The sequence below is a fragment of the Nyctibius grandis genome, chromosome 6, assembly GCF_013368605.1.
Source record: "Nyctibius grandis isolate bNycGra1 chromosome 6, bNycGra1.pri, whole genome shotgun sequence".
Lineage (NCBI taxonomy): Eukaryota > Metazoa > Chordata > Aves > Nyctibiiformes > Nyctibiidae > Nyctibius > Nyctibius grandis.
The window spans coordinates 37,130,601-37,156,871 of record NC_090663.1 but is presented as its reverse complement, the minus strand read 5'-3'; the positions used below and the strand labels follow the sequence as shown (position 1 = coordinate 37,156,871).

At 37.9% G+C, this 26,271-nt stretch overlaps 1 protein-coding gene across 1 annotated transcript in view; it reads right to left on the bottom strand.

Annotated features, from left to right (window-relative positions):
- FAT1 (FAT atypical cadherin 1) overlaps nucleotides 1–26,271 on the bottom strand; it is a 114,955-nt gene that overhangs the window by 59,166 nt on the left and 29,518 nt on the right. The window contains 1 exon segment of the mRNA XM_068403329.1: nucleotides 19,583–19,897. Coding sequence (XP_068259430.1) covers nucleotides 19,583–19,897 — 315 coding nt within the window.

Below are 26,271 nucleotides of genomic sequence, written 5' to 3'. Positions count from 1 at the left end.
AGGCGTGTTAAAGAGGCATTTGGACAATGCCCTTAACAATATGCTTTAACTTTTGGTCAGCCGTGAAGCGGTCAGGCATTTGGACTAGATGATCATTGTGGGTCTCTTCCAACTGAAATAGTCTATTCTATTCTATTGCTGTGCTATTAGCTATCTTTATAGCATGGATGATCTCAGTGATGAAAGAAATAGCATCAGAAAAAGTGGTCTTTGCAAGGGGAGGAGGAAGGATCAACATTTTTGTCTTGCTGTGCATACATCATGCATTCCCTACTACAGGCATACCTAAAAACACATGCATTTGTGTTTTCAAAAATATACACAGACTTTCCAACTGCACATTCAGCTTGAGACGATGAAGGTTCTGGAGCTGGGTGGGAGTTTGGCTGTTAGCCAGGGCTAAACCCACCACGATCCAAAAGACTAAAGGAGGTGCAGAGTCTACTAGCTGTCTCCAATGAGTTTGAACCAATAGTCTTGATTTAAATGTAGTATAACACTATTTCAATTGAAGTGTATGAAAAGAAATAGTTTCTCTGATTTTTGAATGCATTGGTACTGTAGGTTTAAGGAAATATGGAAAGCAGTTATAACATTTTTTATCGCCACTTTCAACAGATACAAGACATTGGAATTAAATATGATAAGGGAGGTCACATTTTGTTGATGAGATTTTTGTCTTCTGTGTAGAATGCAAACCATAACCAGTCAGCAGAAATTGTTTCCTTGAACTGCATTAGTGCAACTCAATCAGTTTAAAGCTTTAGATCAGTTTACTCATAATGTATTATTATTTAAACTTTTGTTCCCCCACTTTAACCTCTAAAATGGCAAATTAGTAATGAATGTTAAAAACAATTATCTTGGGATTTTCTTTACAAGGTCTTAATATAGAAATCAGTGTAAGAGTTGAAGCAAGTACAGATTTTAAATTCACATGTGGCTGTAATGATAATCTAGTTTGACTACTGCATAACACAACCCTAAAGCACTGGGCAAACTACAGCATACATTCTGTAAGTTGAAGACCAATTATGTCTCTTCAAGTGATAAAGATGCTCTCGCACCTCAAGGCAGGATTTCCTACTAATCATCCTCATTTAAGAAATAGTGTATTATATCCAATTCAAGACAGCTTTCCCTTCTAGACAGAGGAATATATCGAGAGAAATAAATCTTTCTTTTTTCTGATAGACAAAGAAGTCCACTGGAATCAGCAGTTTTCTCCTCATGAAAGTACTTAGTGTGATCAAGTCATGTCTTAGACTTCCCTGATAATACAGTGAGCGTCAAGTCTCACTGTCAGGAAGATCTCTTAGGAGACTGTTTTAAACTGCTTCCAACATCTCAACACTTTCTGAAAGGATGGACAAAATGACTGATGAGCACAATAATCCATGATTGTTTCATCACTGCCACAGAAAGACATTTTTTTTCATTTTTCTTTCTTTCAACTGATTTCAAGTTAACTATAATTTACACTTAACTTACTTTACAATCAGTGACCACCAGAAAAGGCCCATATTTCCTTTCCAAATATGTTCAGATACGTTTTTGCAAGACTGTCTTCTATGTAAGCCAATACAAGGCTTCACAACCAAAGTAAATAAAAAGGTTAACAAAAATAGGTCAAGGAAAGTCATAGCAGAGGGATTTAAGAACAGATTTCAGCTTTGCAGCTGACAAAATATAAACTGCACGTCTTACCAGTCATGTATAGCTGATGATTATAAACTAGATGGTATGCCATTGTAATATATAACCATGAAGGCAGGCTTCTGAGTCAAAAACCAAACCAACCCAAAATCCTTACCAACTATCATACTGGAGAAAGCATACCATAAAGAAACTGAACAGCTTTGGTTTACACAGACCTAAAGACAGCTCCTTAGCAGTTTGACTTGCTTTTCATTCCTAAATTCTTCCCTGTCCTATGCACCTTCATAGCTCTACGTAAAACCAGCAACAGAATGGTTACCAGAAATTTTCAAGTGCTGAAAATACTATCTTAAACACATAGTTCAGAAAGAAACTAGCAATATCATTTACAAGTACGTTAAATGGTTGCAAATGCCTCTTCTGCTCAAGTAAAGCATTTAAAGCAATAATTTCTATTCTTTTAATAAAGACTGTAAAAATGATACCGCTTCTCAAGAGAAATCGAAAGCCCAGGTTCCTCTTTCCACTCTCTTAGCTAAGTACTCTACCCATTAGCTACAGAGTAATTTTGCTGCTTGCTTGTTCTCTCTGGTCTCTTGAATCTTACCCTTTTTTGCTATGCATTTGTTTAGATCATTTCTGCCTAGCACAGCTTACAGCGTGGTGGCTTAGCAGACTTTTCTAGGGAGCTTAAATCTACCTTTGGTGCTAAAGGAGTAGTTTTCCACTTCAAGTATAAACTTTCTGATCAGTATATTTTACAAAAATGAGTTCCGCTACCCTATAAATAGACAGTTTTAGAAAAATTGAGAGACCTACTGAAGTACACTGTGCTGAAATCAGTGTTCCCTTTCTGTTAAGTATAGCTTGATTGCACTCAGGTAGTGCAGCCTTTCACAGCTTTGGTGCCTTTCCCCCTTCAATTCCCATCTGCAGCAATTCAGGCAAAAGCCAGCAGGACATTCCCACAATATATAGGCACCTGGGTAAACTCCAGACTGAAAAGTCTAAAATGCTTTGTAGAACTACACACTCTATTTGCTCTTCAGATCACCTTTTCTTTTTATTTAGGCACTTCCTTATTCCTGTTTCAGATGCTGATGCATATGCTCTGGATTTCATCCACAACAAACATTTTTGACACATTTATTCCAGCTGAATAAATACCTTGCCCTTTGAATTATATTCCATGAAAAGTAAAGTAATAATTGAGATCTCAGTCCTGCCCATGTCAGGATTGCATCTAATAAGGGATAACTAGCCTAATGCATAGGGGTGTGCTTATGTCAGCACATTAGACATTTATTGAAGTACAACAATATCAGTGTTTATGCGTTCGTTACTTGTTGCCAAGAGAGACTATAAACTTTGTATATAGGGTCAAGAAATAAGTTATACTTAATCCTATGGCTGATATTTCATACTGCCATTCACCACGTTAATGAGTAACCAGGCAATTTAACTACTCAATCCTACTACTACAAAGTATAAATGCAAGGTGCACATCTGAAGTTAAGAGTCACTTCCCTGAATTATTTTAACAGCGTCCAGATACAAAGACCTGAAATTTGCTGATCAGAGTACTCATTGCACGCAGGGAACAAAGACCAGGCAACCTGCCAAAGATTATTAACGTAAGGTATAAGGAGGAAAACACATAAACATACTTAAAACTTACATAAACAACTAAGTCATCCAATCCACTAAACATTGTAGAGCTTCAATTTCAACTAGATTTCAAATGAAGTATAAAATCTGTGTTTAGTGATCATATAATTACAGAAAACCGCTCAAACGTATCCTACAAAGTAAACCATATAGTTCTGTAATCAGAACTATATTCTAATCAGTCACAGCGTACATTATTGTCAGTCTGGATTTATTAAGACAGTGGTAGAACTGCTTCTGCAGTAATTATTTTACTAGTAAAACTATTTGGAGAATAATGAAAAGAAATACATAAATAATCACACACCCCCAAATAGCTGTACTAGAAAAATAAATCTAAGATCCTGCATTCCAAGTACTTGAAAGCATTCATGTGTCCAGTTTCATTGTCAATCATATTCTTTTGGTGGTTTGTTTCTGTCATACATAAGAAGATAAAAAACAGAACAGTTAAATCATAAGCTGTATACAGTGAAATCACAACAAAGGGTACTTAATAAATAATAAAATAATAGCTAAAATAATTTTGAAAATAAACCAACAAAACCCACATATGATTATTGAAAGGAAACTAGTAAGTGATGATAAATTTCCTGTAGAATGAACTTTGATCTTGCTATCAACAGAACACTATAAATGTTTGTTCTCTCTTTGCTTACTTTGCAAAAATACTCTTGCCTTCAGCACCATCTGGCATACTAAAGCCACACCAATGCAAAGCTCAAATGCCTTCAGTAATTAACTCTTTAAGTAATCTGATCTTCATCACTCATCATTAATATCTCATTTTGAGATATACCAACTGCAATAATTAAGTATGGAATTTTTGCCATAAAAATCTCACATAATCTTGGAAAAATCTTTTCAAACCTGGCATAATCTTACTACATTTATATGCTTGAACGAAGAAAGAAACCCCACACTCCTTTCCAGACATGGCTTTTTTTTTCCCCCCTGAACAAAGAAAATGCATTTTTCAGCTTACTGTAGCCAGCACTGAGTTGTTGATATGTTTTTTAAAAAATCATGATCAGTTGAGAGAAGTATTTAAGACCAACTATTAAAGGACTGAGGTTACTTTTGAGGTCACTTCCTCTACCACAGACCTTTTACAATTTCACAATTAATCTCCCATAAAACTGTGGCAACACACGTGGATTAAGGAAGATTGACAAATTCACAAAGAAAAAACATATATGGTCTTTGGAATTTACTCTGCTAATAAAGCTGTTTATAGTTGGTAAATAGCCTCCAAAATGCAAGGTAGCATTGAATTCAAATTGAATTTTGAACTTTTTGCATTGAGTTAACTGAAAGTATTCATCAACAAGCAGATTTGTAGTTACAGTTAAATAGTAACAACCATAAAGTCAAAGCCTCTATGCATGGCATCTACACCTCTCTACACAAACAACCTAAACTTTTAAAAAAAATAAATTTATAAAGTTATTACAGTGAGTTAAGAATACATTACTTCAAATAGAAATATCAGAGCAGGTTTCCATGTTGGCTATTACCTTGATGTCAAAATTGCTTTTATAAAATTCTACTGGTTTTACTAAGACCTTTTTTGTCACAAAACAGTGTTTTGGTTGCAATTATAGCATATAACTAATGACAGCATTGGCTGAGAATGACTATAAGTAACACGAGAAATTATTGAACTCATTTGGCATTTAATACAATTCTATAAACAGGAAAATGTATTATGGGGGAAGAGTAGAAAGTTTGATACTACTAGAAATTTTTTTGGCAAAGTATGAGAACAGCTGTTTAAAACTTTTTGATAAATTACAGTGACATGTTCTAAGTGAAATAAGAAATTAAAATGTCTAGTTAAAGTTTCTTAGTACCTAGCATATTACAATAAGGAAGTGTCTTTTGGGAAAAGAGTTTTCAAATAACCCTACAGGATGCCAGAAAATTGAACAGAAGTACTAGCTTTCAATGTGGTCTCTCTTATTATAACAACCTTGGAAACAAAACTGTAAAGGGAGGGTTTTGATCTCATTTATCTTAGCACATCTAAGACTCCATCTACACAAAGACAAATGAGACCACCCACTGGACGTAAATGTGTACAAGTCATAAAATACCACCACCACAAAACAGAAGTCTTTCATACTTCGATGTAGCTCATAATTCCATTAAAACACCATACTAATAATTGATGCCACAAAAAAAAAAAAACAAAACCAAAACAGGGGAGTAAGCAGCCATACAAAATACAGCTTAATATTAAAAACATTCATTTTAATATAGATAAAATTATTAATTCATGAAATACAAACTCACCTGAGAAAGTCACAATGTTTTATTTAATGAACATACTATTTTTCGCATTTTTATATTTTAAATATAATTTGATTAAGTACTTTGTAGAGAATGGATATGAAACTAGCTAACTGACTGTTACAGACAAAATCCAGTCCCTCCAGATTTTGAAGATACAGCTTATGGAAGGGGGAAATTCACTTAAGTGTTCAACACTGGAATTTTTTTTTATATGTGACTATATGGTTTATTTATTTCACTGTTTGTTCTTTATTAATTCAAACCATGAGGATTTCCTTAAAAAAGCTCATCAGTTGCAAGAGATGGTTGGTCTTGCTTTGTCAACTTCAGAACTGGCCATCCAATTTGAAAATACAGTCTTCTAAATTTGAAAGTGTAGGCAAAGTCCAAGAATGTGTCTCCTTAAAAAGCCAACAAACAGGACTATATTTCTATTGTTGAAATATAGCAAGTTTTTAAAATACTTGAAAAAGTTGAATTAAAAATGTGATTCAGCAGAGGCTTTTTCAATGTTTATCACAGCACTCACACTGGATGTAAAAGGTTTTGTCTTGAAGGAACAGAGGCAGGAACTAGGAGTAGCATGCCAGAAAAAACATTGTATGATCTAACACTATGAATAAAAACAATTTTTTTTCTTTTTTTTTTTTTTTGTTTTTGAAGAACTGTTGTATCCCAGTGTCCTCTGTATATGGATAAATGAGTTACAGATTAGCACTTTGAGATATTTCAGGGTTCTGGGCAGCCTTAAGCCTACAAATAACCTTCTTGGAATTTTCTTCAGCTACTCATTTAAATCTTTCATATGAAAGGGAAGTTGAAGCAACAGTATAACAACTCTGTTAGATACAATTGTCCTTATTATCTTCTCTCCCTTGACGTTAAGAATGGTTTATGGATGACATTTGTATTTACAAAAGTACAGAGAAAGTTCTTCAAATGACAGTAAGAAAATCAGGATATTTCCACACCATTACAGGCTTTCTTTTGAGGCCCCTTCACTCCCTGTACATCTAAACCCTAAAATATTCATTTCTAAGTGACTGGAGTAATTTGGACATTATACAATGCTGCTGCCTTTTTTTTTGCCTTTGTTTTAATTGCATGTTATTTCCAATATTCACAAGACAGAACACTACCAGAATAAGTCTGAAATGCACTGCAGTCTTTTACCTCCTGATTTAAAGGGAATTCCTTTTGTGACTGAAGCATATGTAAAGACCTCCAATGCAACACTCATGACAGAGACAATCACATAAACTGGTGTCAAAGGTCTTGTTTCAGCTCTCAGAAAAGCTGAAGCAGAATTTTATAGCTAACTCCTAGTTAGCCTTTGACTGTGACTCCACTACAAATTTTTCAGATAGAAAAATTATATTACTTCATGTAGAACTATATTTTTGCTAGGATTGATCTTTTATTTTAATCACTCAAAAATCAAGCCAAGCTAGATGTGAATCCAGGCACTAATTCTCACTGAGTAATCTTCTCTTAAAAGGAAATTAATCGATACTAATGTTATAGTAGTGTTACAGACATAGACATTAAGTTACGCTACTCAGAAAGCTTGTCAAAGAATGACTGATACCTTTGAGAGCCATTATACTGTGTGAAGGTGGTACTATGCAAGTAGCTCCTAACAGTATCTGATCACTGTCTTCCCTGGCTATAATTATTTCTCACGTTATACATTCCAACTCAAAAGAACATACGTTATAGAAGGAATCTGTCTCCATCACTATTTCTGTATCAGAGTATGGTAAAATTGAAGGAAAACCTCACTTTCTTTTAAACTGCTTTATGACATAGATCATGCAGAGTATGATCTGAAGTCTTTATGTAGTTCCAGGGACAGATATAGGGGAAGGGAAGGACTGCTGTGCTTCCCATTTATTTTCCCAGCTCCTACCACTTCTCTTTTTCCAAAGAGAATAATTAAAATTAAAAAAAAAAAAGCCTCAACACCAGCACCTAAAATTTAAAAGACGTGATCTCTACATAAATGGTTGCAAATAATTTTTAGAAGTTGTCTATAGTATAGCAAATTTTCTACCTTTTCAAGTGCTAAATCCCTAAATATTGTAGACTGAGTAGATGTGAAGATGTTATTTGAAATTTCACAGCTGTGAATTTGTTCTCCTAGTTCCAAAAAAGACCAGGTTGAAAACCACTAGTCTAATAGCACTTCAAGTGCTTCAAACAATATTTAAAAAGGAAAATAAAAGTAGCTTTTTGCAGAATTAAACTCTCTTTCCAAAGGTATGTCTATACAAACTTTTGTCTACTCAGGTAACCCTCTCTGGTGGCAGGAGTTCAACAAACATTTGGGTTAATTCTCATCATATTTTCAGAAAAGGTAAAGAAAAAAAATATCTGTTCTAGAGACAGTGTAATCAAATACTTTATTTCCTCTGCATGTGACAGGTAAACAGTTGGGCACATGGAGGCTGTTACATACACTTTGAGTTGTGTGACATGAATGAACAATAATTGAGCCTGGCATTGTTTGCCAGCTACAGAAGTAACAAGAACAATTTCAGTGTTTGGATCTTTATTTAACTTTGAATCACATTAGTGTGCAATGTAGTAATACTGGTTAAAGTAGTTAAGCAACAAAGATTTCCTTTGTTAAAATGAAGCCAATACTACTACTGTGCAGTCACTGGCCCTTCATTTCCTCACTAAGTAATCCTCCAGTGTTATCGGAAACCCATGGAAGTTGTTCGCAGCTGTACCCATTTCCTATTTCACTTCACTCAGTCTCCAAATCAGGCACACACACAAAGATACTGCTTTAAAAGGTTACTAACAGTGTAAAATGATAAAATCATGTGAGGCAGATGATTTGCCCAAGAGCTGTTAGCATTTTATAACTTCACAAAGCTCTAATGATTACTAGAGACTAACAGACAGCGAGAGCCACGGACTCAATGTTACCAACATTTAAATCCTGCTGTTAGATAGAACAACCTTTTTATGTTAAAATACACTCTATTTTGAGATTGTGTCTTTAAATCAGCACTTAATTTGAAGGTTGATGTTAACTTTGTAATGCATGTTTTGAGGTGTGGTATAATTTATGAAACAAAAACTGCCACAATCCTAAATTCCCACAGGATCGATTCAAAAACTTGAGATAATAAAAAAGAGCATAGGAAAAAAAGAAAATAAGAGCAGAAGTTACGTTAAATACTGTTAAATCCTAGACACTTATCTTCAGATTCAGTTGCTCAAACTAGGAAATTCCAGAATCAAGACTGCCATATCATCTTAACTTGACTGTCTTGTATGTGTGCATTAAGATGCACAGACTCAGGCCTCACTGGGAGCACAAGATACAGCATGTTCTGAAATGGGTAATTACTCAATGCTTCTGCTGGAATTCCCTGTGTAAGAAAGGCCTTATCTAGATGGCCTAACTCCTACACCACAGGATTACTAATTTTCTCAAAGGAATATCCATGGCATTCTCATGATAATACCCACGTGCTTCATAAATATGAATGAATTTTATCTTCATAACACTCCCAAGCAACTAGGTCGTACAATTATTCCTGTGGAACTGAAGTATGGGGAAACTAACACTCAAAATTAATTTTGTCATTCTCCTGTCCAGGTTATGAACCCAAGTCTAGTTTTTGGAGGTATGCATCATTTTCATATTAAGTTGAATTAAAGGCATAAGAAGCTATACTTTTGCACTCAGCATTTCTGCAAATCTGACTCAAAACTGTTGTATGGAGCAACGTCAAGTAACTCCTTCCCTCATTTGCTATTATTGTTTCAAATTTCTGAAGTAAGGTATGGCTTCTGGAGAAAGCGTTATTTGCTACCCAACTCTAATTCTTTCCCCAAGCCAAATCTAGTTGGTACAATAGAATCACAGAATCAATCAGGTTGGAAGAGACCTCAGGGATCATCGAGTCCAACTGTTGCCCTTACACCACCCTGTCAACTAGACCATGGCACTAAGTGCCATGTCCAGTCTTTTCTTAAACACATCACAGAATCACAGAATGTTAGGGATTGGAAGGGACCTCGAAAGATCATCTAGTCCAATCCCCCTGCCGGAGCAGGATTGCCTAGACCATATCACACAGGAACGCCTCCAGGCAGGTTTTGAATGTCTCCAGAGAAGGAGACTCCACAACCTCTCCGGGCAGCCTGTTCCAGTGTTCGGTCACCCTCACCGTAAAGAAGTTTTTCCTCATATTTAAGTGGAACCTCCTGTGTTCCAGCTTGCACCCATTGCCCCTTGTCCTGTCAAGGGATGTCACTGAGAAGAGCCTGGCTCCATCCTCATGACACTTGCCCTTTACATATTTAAAAACATTAATGAGGTCACCCCTCAGTCTCCTCTTCTCCAAGCTAAAGAGACCCAGCTCCCTCAGCCTCTCCTCATAAGGGAGATGCTCCACTCCCTTAATCATCTTCGTGGCTCTGCGCTGGACTCTCTCTAGCAGTTCCCTGTCCTTCTTGAACTGAGGGGCCCAGAACTGGACACAATATTCTAGATGCGGCCTCACCAGGGCAGAGTAGAGGGGGAGGAGAACCTCTCTTGACCTGCTGACCACACCCCTTCTAATACAGCCCAGGATGCCATTGGCCTTCTTGGCCACAAGGGCACACTGCTGGCTCATGGTCATCCTGTTGTCCACTAGGACCCCCAGGTCCCTTTCCCCTACGCTGCTCTCCAACAGCTCTGCCCCCAACTTGTACTGGTACATGGGGTTGTTCTTGCCCAGATGCAGGACTCTACACTTGCCCTTGTTATATTTCATTAAATTTCTCCCCGCCCAACTCTCCAGCCTGTCCAGGTCTCTCTGAATGGCTGCGCAGCCTTCCGGCATCTCAGCCACTCCTCCCAGTTTGGTGTCATCAGCAAACTTGCTGACAGTGCACTCTATTCCCTCATCCAAGTCATTAATGAATATATTGACTAGAACTGGTCCCAGTACCGACCCTTGAGGGACACAGGCCTCCAACTGGACTCTGTCCCGCTGACCACCACTCTCTGGCTTCTTTCCTTCAGCCAGTTCACAATCCACCTCACTACCCGATCATCCAGACCACACTTCCTCAGTTTAGCTGCGAGGACGCTGTGGGAGACTGTGTCAAATGCTTTACTGAAATCGAGATAGACCACATCCACAGCTTTACCATCATCTATCCACCGGGTTACGTCCTCATAAAAGGCTATCAAGTTGGTTAAGCATGACTTCCCCTTGGTGAAGCCATGCTGAGTGCCCCTAATGATCCCCCTATCCTTGATGTGCCTAGAGACAGCACCAAGGACAAGTCGTTCCATCACCTTTCTGGGGATGGAGGTGAGGCTGACCGGTCTATAGTTACCCGCATCCTCCTTCTTGCCCTTTTTGAAGACTGGAGTGACATTCGCTTTCCTCCAGTCCTCAGGCACCTTTCCCGTTGCCCACGACTTAGCAAAGATGATGGAGAGTGGCCTAGCAATGACTTCCGCCAGCTCCCTCAGCACCCGCGGGTGCATCCCATCAGGGCCCATGGATTTATGGACATCCAGGTTGCTTAATTGGTCCCTGACCCAGCCCTCATCTACCAAGACAGATTCCTCCTTTATCTTGACTTCTTCTGGAGCCTCAGGGGTCCGGGGCTCCTCAGGACAGCCTCCAGCAGTATAGACAGAGGCAAAGAAGGCATTCAGTAACTCCGCCTTCTTTTTATCCTCTGTCTCCAGGGCCCCCACCTCATTCATCAGTGGGCCTACATTGCCTCTAGTGTTGGCTTTACCTGCAATGTATTTGAAGAAGCCCTTTCTGTTGTCCTTGACCGCTCTTGCAAGGTTTAATTCCAAGGAGGCCTTAGCTTTCCTAGCTGCCTCCCTACATTCTCTGACAACAGACTTATATTCCTCCCAAGTGGCCAGCCCCTCCTTCCATGATCTGTACACCCTCTTCTTCCACTTGAGTTTGCCCAGCAGTTCCCTGTTCAACCATGCAGGTCTCCTGGTACCCTTCCTTGACTTCCTGCCTGCTGGGATGCTCTGATCTTGAGCTCGGAAGAAGCAGTCCTTGAATGCTAACCAACTATCTTGAGCCCCCTTACCTTCTAGTACCCTGTCCCATGGGATTTCCCCTAGCAATTGCTTGAAAAGGCCAAAGTTGGCCCTCCTGAAGTCCAGGGTTGTGATTCTGCTAGCTATTCTGTTCCTGCTACATGAGATCCTGAACTCCACCATCTCATGGTCACTACAACCAAGGCTGCCCTCAACCTTCACCTCTTCAACCAGTCCCTCCTTGTTAGTGAGGATAAGATCCAGCAGCACTCCTCTCCTAGTTGGCTCATCCACCATTTGCATCAGAAAGTTATCATCAATGCACTGGAGGAACCTCCTGGACTGAGGATGGCTGGCTGAGTAGGCCTCCCAGCAAATATCAGGGTAGTTGAAATCCCCCATGACAACCAGGCCCTGTAATTGAGAGACTGCTCTCAGCTGCCTGTAGAAGGCCTCATCACCCTCCTCATCCTGATCCGGTGGCCTGTAATAGACACCCAAAACAGTATCACCCCTGCCAGCCTGCCCCTTAATTCGCACCCACAAACTCTCAACTCGCTCCTGATCCGCCCCTGGACAGAACTCAATACATTCTAGCTGCTCACTCACATAAAGAGCAACTCTACCACCTCTCCTTAGTGGCCTGTCTTTCCTGAACAGGACACAGCCATCCATGATCACATTCCAGTCATGCGAGGCATCCCACAAAGTCTCTGTAATTGCCACTAAATCATAGCCCCACAATAAATTTAACAGAAGTCCTGAGGGAGTGGAAATAAGCATACTAATTTGGCAAAAAGATCAGAAATTATTTCTGGCTGGAATACATGGGCAAGGTAATCAAAAAAAAGTACAGGGGTGTTCCCTCACCCTATATGGATACCTGGTTAGGATTCCAGTTTCTTGCTCAGTAATACTAAAGAGAACTGGAACTCCCTTCACTAAGCAAATACAATTTTTGCCATTGTAATGCATATACTGTCACTTAAAGGAAGTAGTATAAGCTTCTTTCAGGCACCTAAACTCAGCAATCTTGGAAATATTAATTATACAAAGTCCATATCATTGAGTAGCAGTCGTATTTTAAAATCGTGGCATGGCAAAACTATTCCATCCATATGGCAACAGACACAGAGCCTAGGGGAATTCAGTGAGCTCCTTTTGTTTAGAAAGTTCAGTCTAATGGCTCTAGTTCTGCAGCAATTAAGGATGTTCTCCTTACCTCTTAAATTTCCATGTTTTACATATGACTTGTTGAGCCATTATTGTTGGTCAGTTAAAGCTGAATACCTTTCTTCTAATTTCACATGAAGTTTGCAATCCCACAATTTAAAGAATAAAAATAGAAGAAAACTACAAAACATAGGAAGAAACGACAGAAAAATAATTTTGTTCTAGCCCTCTACAATGTCAGTTTGGGGAACTGTTAAGTATCCATTTTAAATCGGGAAGCTAGCTTGCATACTACCCTTACAATTCTTACTGGGTGCAATAAAAAGCTTATATTTAATGCATGTCCCACTCTCCTGTCTCAGATAGAAAGAAATTACATGTTTTGATTGAAAGATCTTCATAAAGTGAATACAATAGCTCTTTCTTGAATTGGCAGTAACAGATCAATTTCTAAATGGTTAATCCAATACATATTGGATCCAAGACATTATATAATCATAATTCATAAACAGCTCATAAATGTACACTTATATTCAATGGTATTATCAGCTATTATTAGTAGATGCCCTAAGTACCTGTTCCACTTTCTTTAAGAATTACTGCAATCCTGCTATCAAGTCATGTTTCCAACATTCCTCCTCAAAAGCAATAAAGCAAATTAAGATCTTATAATATGAAAGAATCAAAGACGGAAAAAATATAAAATTTGTCCACTCAGTATGACTGTATAAAAATATTCAGTAATTTAATTCAAACAATACAAAATTGAGTTGTATTTTGTAAATACAACCATGAAGTTTACATCAGCGAGGTGTAAAACTTTTCAGTTCTGCAAGAAGATTTGAGTTGAATCACTCACTCCTAAGTGCAACAGCTCTTTACTTGTTCCTCAAAGCATCCATTTTGTCCATCTAGTTGCTTTCTCAGACAAAACATATCCAAATGCATCTAATGAAATATGAAAACTAGCAACTAAGAATATTTTGATAATTTTCAAGGCCTTTGACCTTTTTATAAGGTAATTGTGAAACATAAAAAGAAAAACCCTGAACAACTCACAAGCAAATAAACCACACCCACAATAAACAGTGAAAAATTAATAAACTACTTTCTATTATATATACCAGGAAAAAAGCATTGTGCATTGTGAGCTTCAAAGCACAAAACCCAGAACTTATTTACTCTTACGTAAACCTTTGCTTCACATAAGTGTTGCTAAAAGTACAAATCTTTTCTGATCCTCAGTGCAATAGCTCTAGGGTTAAGTGATGAAATTAACCATAGAGTCCCAGGACTTGTGTTCTGTATAGCTATCATATTCTGCCAACTCCAGCTCCTTCCATCTAAACATATTAAAATGCCTTGGAACTCTACCATTTTTATCAATTACCTCTGCATTTAACTACAAGCTATTTTGCAAGAAGTTAAGCAGATATGAAGTAGTTACCGTAACTTGCATATTTGTCTACAGTTGTGTTCAGGTTGAGCATGCAAGTTGTGGAATTATTCTTTGCTCTATTTTTTTCCTACAAATAATATTATTATAACTATTTTTTTTTTTATTCCACCTGGTCAGCTCAAATATATAGCGGCTTTTTTTCATTACATGGAAACTCTAAAACTAAAGAAAATGATATCTAAATGATGTCATCTACCTTGACTTCAGCAAGGCTTTTGACAGTGTCTCCCATAACATCTTCATAGGAAAGCTCAAGAAGTGTGGCTTAGATGAGTGCACAGTGAGGTGGGTCAAGAACTGGCTGAATGACAGAGCCCAGAGGGCTGTGATCAGCAGTGCTCAGTCTAGTTGGAGGCCTGTGGCTAGTGGTGTTCCCCAGGGGTCAGTACTGGGTCTGGTCCTGTTCAACTTTTTCATCAATGACCTGGATGAAGCAACAGAGTGTACCCTCGGCAAGTTTGCTGATGACACAAAACTGGGAGGGGTGGCCGATACACCAGAAGGCTGTGCTGCCATTCAGCGAGACCTGGACAGGCTGGAGAGCTGGGTGGAGAGGAACCTCATGAAGTTCCACAAAGGCAAGTGTAGGGTCCTGCACCTAGGGAGGTATAACCCCATGCACCAGTACAGGTTGGGGGCTGATCTCCTGGAGAGCAGCTCTGCAGAGAAGGACCTGGGTGTTCTGGTGGACAACAAGTTCACCATGAGCCAGCAATGTGCCCTTGTGACCAGGAAGGCCAATGGTATCCTGGGGTGCATTAGGAAGAGTGTGGCCAACAGGTCAAGGGAGGTTATCCTGCCCCTCTACATGGCCCTGGTGAGGCCACATCTGGAGTACTGTGTCCAGTTCTGGGCCCCCCAGTTCAAGAAAGTTAAGGAGTTACTGGAGTGAGTCCAGCAAAGGGCTACAAAGATGATCAGAGGACTGGAGCACCTCTCTTATGAGGAGAGGCTGAGAGAACTGGGTCTGTTCAGCTTGGAGAAGAGAAGACTGAGAGGGGATCTTATCAACACTTACAAATACCTTAGGGGTGGGTGTCAAGAAGAGGGGGCCAGACTCTTCTCAGTGGTGCCCAGTGACAGGACAAGGGGCAATGGGCACAAGCTGAAACATGGGAAGTTCCATCTGAATATGAGGAGGAACTTCTTTACTTTGAGGGTGACAGAGCACTGGAACAGGCTGCCCAGGGAGGCTGTGGAGTCTCCTTCTCTGGAGATATTCAAAACCTGCCTGGACGCGACCCTGTGCAACATGCTCTAGGTGAACCTGCTTTGGCAGGGGGTTGGACTAGATGATCTCCAATGGTCCCTTCCAACCCTTAACCATTCTGTGATTCTGTGATATTTCATTTGCTTTAATGAAAGGCCAGGTACATCTGAAAAGATTACAAAATGCCCTGTGATGTACTGTGTTATATATCCTGCTCCAAAAAGTGAAACAGCATTTCTGCATGCAAAGAAAAACTTAGCAATGTTTCTTTAACTAAGTTATTTTATAATTACTTAAAATAAGAAAGGTGTTAAGTGCCAGTGAAGATTTACTGAAGGGGATACTCAGAAACTGATCACCATAAGAAGCACACAGATACTACTTCAGCTAGCAGGATTTTTGAGAAACAGATCAGTCAATCAGTAGTTCTTGTCATGAAAAGAAATATCTTCTTTCTGTGCATGATGAACTATATCCTACATAGGTCCATGTCAGTTTCACCATCTAAAAATTCAGGATTATTGCACAAAGACCCAGACATCTTAGTATGGAGCCTATAAAATTGTAGAAATTAATTAGCTACTTACAGACAACAGAAAGCTGTATTTTACTTGACATAGGTTACCTATAGGTTATTGCTATTTATAATCTGTATTACTATTACATATGGGAGTTCTAGCCATGGACCACAATACCATAGTGTTAAATTCTCTAAAGAGACAGAAAAAGACGGATCCTTGACCTGGAGAAAAGACAATAACATAGTATCAGCTGAAACATATTTTTAGCACTCACCAGATATTTTAAGAATCCCAATACTAGCCTTTCCTTGACTCAGACTAAATGCCATTACAGTCCTGAATTTGCCTTTGGGGCTGCACAGTGGCCCAAAGTAACAATGTCACACACCACACACGCTTAACTCTCTTACTCTGCCACTTTCAATGTTATAATGGGATACAGTTAAAGACTTGATTCATATTCCAGCCTTATCTCCCCCTTTGGCTGGAAGGGAAACTTGGGGCCCTGTGAAGGTTTCTCTTCCTTTGAGAAGTACCTTACTGATAGCCTCACAAGGTTCAACAAAGGTAACATACCTGCATAAGCAAACAAGAATGGATTTGATCTCACTAATTCTAGTCAAGTGTACTCTTCAGCTGAGACCTATTTTAATTAATTGAAGGAGATAAAATACACTGTGTTATAACTACAACAATAACTAGTGTCTTTTAAAGTGATTTTTCAAGTCCTTAACATCCCAATCCTAGTGAAAGCACTTTCACCCCAAACAAGATCTATTCAGGTTCAATGTATTTGATTTCTAATAGACAGAAGAGAGACTTGGGAAGTTACAATCCTGATAACCTCAGTCAGAACTCAGCGTGATCACTATGGTAGTGTCTACTGCAGATTGTCAGTTTCAAACCAAACATGTACAGGAAAAACAAGACAGCCCATTACATCACATGAAATCCAGCATCCTGTATAATAGGAAGACAACTTACATGAGCTAGCTATTTAATATTCATTGAACTTACTTGAATGCACTCTGGGAACACAACAGAAACCAGCAAAAGAGGTTTCTCTTCTCCTCTGCCCCCCCTCTTCCCATCCTCTCTATATTTATTATGTCTATCTAGCATTACAATTTTAACAGTAATAGACATCACTGAATTTACCCATCCCTGTGATTTTAACTATACTTAAAAAAAAATTCTCCTGCTGAATGTAAATCAGAGGGAGATTCTTTTCTTCTCAGTGCTTGTATTTTGAAATATAGTTACTTATTTCTTCCTCCCTGCCCCTGCTTTAACACAGAGCTGAGAAGCACTCCAGATCACACTGCTTACTTCTACAGTATGCATGCTACAATAAAAGCAGGTAAGAAACTCGCTTGACAGAAAATCTTTATTAACTTTCCATTAAGTGTTCCTTATCACTTCACCATCTAGTGTGAGCTCCCTCAAGCTTCCTTTCTAACATAAATGGGATTGGCAGTAAGCTACTGATGTGGAAACCCACAAACTGTCTGAAGACAAGTCACAATCTCCTGCTGCCCTAATTTTTCTACCCATTAAATATATAAAGATGTTTCTTCATCTCAAAACTTAGGTAAGGGAGGCATGCAAGTGTCTTTTTTAAAACAAAGTGTGGAAAATGCTGCATAATGATACAGAGGGCAGAAAGGAGTAGGAAAGGACTGGAAAAAAAGAGGAAGAGAAAATGAGCTACAGAAAAAAAATAAGGTAACAGCAACCAAAAATAGCTGGCCAATTATACAGCACAGAGTAAATGAACGTAGGCAGAGTTTATGTTCACTTGCAATTTGAGCACTGCAGTCTCTCAGTTCTTTCCACCCAACTCATAGGCAATTTTACTCCCATTTTTATCAATATCACTGATTGAGACGACAAGAAATATCAAAGAGCAGGCAACCAGTGCTTTCTAAAAAACAGAAAGGGTGAGGAAGTAGATAGATGAGCGGAAATTTTTTCCTTTTGCATCATGTGTAAGCAGGGAAAGACAAACAGAAATAAAGCACATACACACAAAGTTTCTGCATTCACTTTAGAAGACTTTGGGGTTGAATTTTTCTTGTTTTACTTCTTAGGCTGCCTTTGTTCCAAAACCAATGCTTCTGTAAATATAGTATTTAGATATAGGCTTCAACTATGCTAAAGATCTTCTGTTGCTATAGCTATTTCATATGTCCCCCTTGGCAATGTCTTCACAAGCAGATGCAGCACGTGCTGACAAAGAAGTTATTGTCAGAAATAACCCACATAACATACCTGTGTTTGCACTCTGAGCTTTGCTGACACAGCAATTACAGCTGATACAGCACACAAGCCTTTCATACCCTGAGCTGAAACAACCATGAAATAGAATGAAGGCCATAGTGTCAACCCAGCCTTCAAAACATATTTTTCACCCAATTTTTGCTCCTTTAAATCCCCTGAAATTCCCTCCACAAACAAGCAAGAGCTAAATGAGTAAGGCTTCTACTTACTAGGTTTATTACAGATTAGTCACTCTGTACACCTCTACAGCACCTCTAGTCTAAAAATCTCTGGATTCTGAGAAGAAATTTCTGGCTGAGTGAATCAGAAGGATCTCCTGTAATTTGTACCCTGAAACAGTACCTAAATGCAACATATGAAAAGCTAAGCTGTGCCCAACCCAGCAAAATATTATTTAATTAAAACCAAACCCTTCTTTACCATTAGAAAAGATCTGTGGAAAAAACATCCCATATATGTGCTATTTTCTCTACATTCATTCTGAAGCAAGGGATGGTAGGTAACCTTTATGCAGTTTTCAAAATTGCTGTGCAGCTTCAGTTAAAAATGGATTATTTTGTTTCCTGTCTCTCCACCCTACACACATTTCAGTACTTGTAATTCAGTTACTGAAAGGTCACTTGTTTCTTGTATTTGTACTTTCCTGTTAAAACCTCAGTATGTTTTTTCTGAAGCTTTCCAAACAACCACTGAACTCAGACTCTTTCTTTTCATTACGTAATAACCACACCTGTGAATTACCTTCCAGATTTTGTAACTCTTACAACAGCAAGAGTTACTTACAAAGATAGTCCCCTTCTGACTGCGGAACAAGCGAGTTTGCAGCTAATAAATGGCTTGCATTGCTTAGGCTAACACTACCCAGGAAAAAAAAACAAAAGCCTGACAAAAAAAACCTATGGGTGAAAATTGTAAGACTGAGACTGCTAAAAACAGTTTGGATGAAACTAAGCTAAATTATGTATTCCAAGAGTATATTTACTGCACTACAAAAGCAAATGGGCATTGACCAATCTAGAGTGGAGCTACTCTGAAGTAAATCTTCCCAAAACGCACATGATGAGGATGTCAGGTACTTTGAACCAACTGCTTCACCGTCAAATCCTCTTCTACTTGTTTGTATGACTTACTAATATTGTCACAACCCAAGATACCAGGTTAACTCTAACTGTTGTGAAAGCATGGTTACAATTTTAAACCAAAGATCTTGATTTTGCCTGGTTTATGTATTTACACAAATACATTGATTCATTCATACGTAAAATAAAACACTGTATTGTACTTACCAGTTCTGGGGTTTATTAAAAAGAATCCCTGTGGATTGCCACTTGTAATCTTGTAGGTTAATTTGTCATTTGAGCTAGAATCTGGATCAAATGCCTCAATCTGAATGACAGATACATCTTTAGGGGAGTTTTCCATGACCTCTGGGTAATAAACTGGTTCTGTGGTCTGAGGAGCATTATCATTAACATCCCCAACTTCTATGTAGATTTCAATGAAAGATGATAAAGGCACGACGCCTTGGTCTGTTGCATAAACAGTTAACCAGTAGTGTGAAGTAGTCTCACGATCCAGGCGATCTGCAGTCTCAATAATACCTGTTTAACAGGAAGAAAGATAAATAGAAAATGCTCAATAAATATGAAGTGTGTAAAAACAGAGTAAGCAACAAGCTTAAATAAATGAATAAATAAAAATTAATACAAATATATATACAAAATAACTGACATTGATTGTACAAGCTGAGTTAATAACCACCGACAAACGTATTTAGGCTAAACTGAAGCCACAAAAAATAAAATTACTACAACAGTTTTCAGCAATTATGCATTACAGATATTGAAACAATATATTACTTATTTTCCTTTCCAACATCCTTTGAGATTTATCAGATCAATTAGCACTATTCATAAAAGTTATTTTGCCTAAAAGATTAAATATAATGAGTAATTCACAGTCTTTTGGGACTTGAATGACCCTCTTTACTCATCACTGATTAGAGTGAATTTTATACCATATTAAACTATCTGATTTAGATGCCAAACTCTTGAACTGTTTACCACTATTCATATTAATGAACAGCTACTTCAACGTGAAACATTCTTATCTATGTGCCTAAATGAATTATTTAACTGAATTTTCTTAATATGCTTATTTGGGTTCACATGGAAATTTTACAGAAAAGAAAATGGAAGTTATACCTGAAGTTAATTTTTATAGCATTAGGACCAACCAATGGCTGTCATTACTCTGGCAATGGAAAGCAGCACTTAGCTCAATTTTACACACAGAAAATGAATCACCATTTAAGGAACAGCTACACAGTTCACAAACTTAATAAAAATCTGTCTGCTGAGTCTACAGGAGCTTGTCTGAGCCAGAACTAAATAAAGAATGAGGGACTCAAGTTTTTATCAACTGTGAAGGAAATACAGATCTACTTTTATAAGCAGCTTACTCTACAGGTACAGTCATAACATGTACGTGTCAAAAGGGTACGTGATGTGGTGCAACCTATTTGATGGGAATGAACATCAAACAGATTCACAGAACCATGGCACAATAAAATTTTCCACTTTCCTCTTCCTGATCCAGTCACTCTTCCAGGTTGTCTAATGTGAGACATTTTCTAAATAGAACTTAAAATGAACCTAATACGTGTCAGAGTTAGGGACACAGCAAGCCCTTGCAACCATTTCCGTGGAAATCTTGAAGAGCTTTGTCATGGCTCTTATTGTTTGTTATACTGAGATACACCAGACGTAATTGGGATTGGAGCCGAGATGACTCGAACTATCACCATGACAGCCAGTTTTGGACTCTGGATACAGCCACATAATGTGACTACATGTGACATGGCCCTTGTCCTGAGCTCATGTACTCCACACAGCATACACATACCATCAGGACCTCGATAAACTATGCCACTGCTTTTACAGGAGTTCTACAGGAAAGTCATTAAGTATCATTTCCTTCACATACCACAGACATTTTTTTTAATGCATTATATCAGCTGAGCAAAATGAGATAAATACTGAGGAATTACTAATTTATTCATTACTTTCTTTGCCTTGTGGGAAGCTGCATAAAGGTTTGATGATGATCATCTGAAATTTTAAGAGGTCAATAAGATCACTTCAGAAGGGCTAGAGGGGATAGCACCTAGTTCAGACCTGCAAGATGCCCATATACAGCACTTCAAGCAACACAGCATTTCAGAACTACCACCAGGTGTCAGTGTGGAAATTGGTTTTGTACAGTGTCAAAGGCTTCAGAATGGGGATAAAAAGGAGGGGCACTGCAATGAAAATACACATGTATTACATAGAGCCTATAAAAGTTCTCTTGAAAGCAAACTGGAGGCTTTATAATTCAGTGCAGTCTCTTCACCTCAGTATTTATATTTTTTTGATGGCAGTTTTATTATTAAAAAATAATCCTATGTAGTCACTGGATTTGTGCTGTGGTTACGTGCATAGTTTCTGATTGTTAATGTACCTAAATTTTCTCTTAAAAATGGACATGCAACCTTGAGCACCCAGTTACCTGGATTCCATTTTTGTAACTTACTTATGTTACACCTTTTGCACCTCTCTGCTTCAGCCAGGGCACTTGCTTGGGAGTAAATAAATTTAATTACTGTGGCCTCATTTCTAAACCTAAGTGCTGGATGTGGCATGCAAGCACTTCATCTTAAGTCTGGGTAGATTCCACGTATGCCTTGGAAAATTTTGTAAAACCTTCATGTCCTACTAAACAAAAGACTAGACTGTATTAATTCCCTTTTAGCAAGGCTTCCAGCAATGCTGCTCTGCTACTTGTGATCCATGCAGAACACAGTGGGCAGCCGTATGTGCTGAACTGAGCAACCGTTATCATTTTACACCTGTCCTGCTTTGTTTACAGGAGCTACATCGGAAGTGGCAGATTAATTTTAAGATAGCCTTGTCTGACTTTAAAGAAACATAAAAAAAGACTCTTGTGGCAACAAAGCTCCCCTCCTGCAAGCTGCTCACCTGGCATTTACAAATTCTACCACCTTGGTTACCAAAGCCTACCTCAAGGAAAAAAGACTGAACCTATTTTGCTTTTGTGGATTATCGGTTCTCAAGTTCATTCTCTTAAGGCACACACTTTGCAATGGAAAAATGTGGAAGAAGTACCACACTAAAAAAAAAACAACAACAATATTTCAAAATAAATATGTAAGAAGATAATAGGCATAGTGGCTAACAGTATAACAGAGAAAAGATGGGCAACTTTATTTTTTGGTTCATTTTAAATTAGATCTGCATATATGACATTATTCCTGCATATTTTACACTGATTTTTGCAGAAATGTTCAATGAATGGCCTATGATCTGTCCGATCATCTGACCACTGAACACGTCATGTAACACACGTTTATGCAACAGGGAAGCTCTGGTTTTCAGAATGTCTCTGATTTTCTACAGCGTCATCCAGACTCTAAGCATGCATTAGTCAAAGTAACATGAAATCTCATACACTAAAATTATTTTTCCATTTTTCTCATTTCTTAACCAACAGATCCTGAATCATTGGGTGAACATTTTTTCTGTATGTACTGTTTATAATTCCAAATTGAAACAGAAAGCATCTAGGAAAATGACTTTATGACCAGTCAAATATGCAAAAATGCCTACATAACTGTTTACAGATTAATTCCTGAATGAACATTTCCTAGAGGCATAAAGAGTACTTAAAAAAACCACAACTTTCATGTACCCCACTTACAGTTCAAAACAGATGGAATACACAGGTATGCATGCAAGTTAGAAAACTTGTTAGAGATGGGCATCACACATAAGTGGATTACTTTGACAATATTAAAAATGAAGACTCAAAATAACATTCCTCCAGTATAAAAGCCATGCAAAAGGGGGACAGGAAGATGAGGAGAAAAAATTCCATTCACCCCTCGCACACTGAAGGGGGTGGAGGAGAGGCCACCACACCTGGTCCTCCTTCATCACTTAAAGCTGCAGGCACAGCGAGCAAAGGGATGACTGGTCTATTAATATGACTCAGCTTTCTTCCTGCTGTTTCTGCCCAGTAATAAAATGGAACAGATACTGATCCAGTACACGTGCCTGGGGGTGGGGGAAGCTCTGACTATCAAAACCTGAATTTCTTCTGATTCCGCATCAGCACTTATGTCACAAGACACAATCAACACTAAACGCACACAACTACATGGAGTACTTGGGTTTTTTTCCCCTTTCAATGCTTCCGTACAATCTGACCTTACATCAGTAATTACAAAACACCATCCTTTTCTCATTACTCTAGTTGAAATCGCTCCTGCTTCTGCAAGTTTAACACTAAATCTTTCCTGATTTTGCCTATGAGAACACTAATGCCTCATCTTTAATTTCTATGCAACAATAATGAATACAAATGCATGTAAACTTCAGTAGTCTACTATACCTTCTAAAAAAGCACAAGGCCAAAGAATTTAACTAAGTCTTTTTTTTTTTTTTTTTTTTTTTGTTTTTACACAGGTAATCCCACCAAAACACTGGTTCTAGACCTGTCATTAAAGTATCATTGGATAGTGTGCCAACTTTCTGCCTTTGCAAATGCTGACTATAGTGGCCTATTTTACATATTAGGGCAGCATAGTACTGTACACTGTCTGAAGGCCAGCACTCGCCAAGTTCAGAAATTCACTGGCTTCTAGTTCTAGTGGTTCTCAAGACAGCAGAGAGAAAAATGGTGGGAACTTATCAGAGAGAAGTAATAAAACAATCTAAGTAAGAGTTAATTTGTTTTAATCTTGCAATCAGCTAGATCCATTAAGCACCAGTAAGATGTTGATCAGTATCATCAGTTTCAACATTGTATTTTGGCTCCTAGAAAGTATCTTCACTTTTTTCTTCATGTGATGCAAAGCACATTTAGGGAATACAGCTTAAGTGCTTCTATTATATCTTCAATGATGTAAAAGCTCCATCTCTGTTCTAACTCTTCCCCCATTCACAGAAAAATCTTTAATCAGCAAATTTCCCATCCATTTTCTACACTGAGGCAATTCAGTAATTTTAACTTTTACAAACCATTTGCTTTTTATGTAGCAAGACAAGTAGAGAAATCTTCCACAGAGCAGCACTAAAGAATCTTTAGCATGTATGGTAATCCAAAGACTTGTAAATATTATTGTTCAAAAAAGTATGGTGAAGTGAAGATTTGAAAAACATTTTTCACTTGGCTGGGTATATAATCTTGAAGCCTTTCAGGTGGTCAGGATAAAAAGAAATTCATATTCAGTCACTAACCACCAGAGGGGAGTACAAAAGAGCTCTGACAAAACATTTCTCAGCCATCTGCAAGAGGACATCAGAGCTGATTCTACAATACTCATGTCTGAAATTTTAGACATAATATTGTTCCCACCTGATGCAATAGGACTTTTCTATTAAAACAAGACAAATCCTAAGTGAATACTATAGAATAGAATTTGGACAGAATTCAATATGGAGGAACAGGCTGGTTTATGAATGCAGCAGCTGAGGAAAAATCAGAACGTTAACCCCACTCTCAACAAGAACCAACATTACTTCCAATTTAAATCCCACAACCCAAGTCATTACAACCAAAGTCACTCTTAAAACAAAAATAAACATAGAAATCTGCCTGAAATCTGGCAGTCTTACACATGCCAATTCTATCTAATTAACAAATGCTCAAACTATAATACCCCCAATTCCCAGGGATGATCCTCCTTAAGTGTGCTTATCTATGAGAACTCTCATTAACAATATTAATGATTCTGCAATGGAAATCAAAACCTGCAATCATTTCTCAGCAAAGCATGAAAATGCAGTTTAGCAGAATTTGCCCTGGGAGTGATGTTTGAAACAAAATAAGAGAAATCCCTGGCCTGGAACATGATGCTTGAAATCTGATTACAAACTTAATTAATCTAAATTCTAATAAGCTGGGCAAATAAAAAAAGCTTCTTCAGCTGCTTTAAAAGCCATCTCCAGTGGAAAACCAGCAATATTTTACGAATTGCATGAACAAAGGTTTATGATCAAATATGACCTTCAATGAACTACCAATCCAAATCCAAGTTTTAAAAGTGAGTGGATTAATCCTGTTGTAAACACAGAGGCATGGTGTCCCTCGATGGCACTAGTCTGCCAACACACCAGCACAGACTGCAACTTTGTCTTGAATTCTAAACAAACAGTAAATCAGTGCAGTATAATCTATCACTAAGGTCTGCACAATTAAATTTTTTTCACTTTTGAATTAAAAATAAAAATGGGGGAAATGCTCAGCACATGCTGCAATTTACTCCTTGAATCTCTGCTACCTCTAGATAGGCTGCATATGTTTTCCAGAAAGTTATTAATATTTATGAAAATTAGCTTTTTATGTGGATAAGAGTCCAAAGAACCCCAGCTCCCAGAAGTTTACTGTTTTTCTAATCAAATTTCTGCTTTACATTTTGTGAAACTTTGCTTAGTTGTTATTGAAACAAAGAAAGAATCACATTATCCTCATTGATTAGTGGTTTGGTTGTTTTGTTTTGTTTGTTTGTTTAAGTAAAATCTTACTAAATACAATACTACCACACTTTGGCTTTTAATATTAAACAATTCAGAACAGACAGTTTTCAGGCTGTAACTAAAATCTCCACACTTACACAACCAGAATAGGCCAGAAAAACAAAAATATTTTACAAAGCTGCTATTTTCCACTTTAATTAACTTTTGATTTCTGCCCAGGTCATCTTATTTAAAATAGCATCTATTCTAACCCATACTTTGCCTTTTCGTGCAAGTTAGTGACAGTGCAGTTCTTCAACACTATCCAGATCAAACACAGATGAACACAGACAACTGTCTTGGCAGGCTTCTTCTTCCTATTCATCTCTTCTTATACGTTCTATTTTTGCTTTTCCTGCAATACACATCTCTCTATTAGATTATTACCTGCCATGACA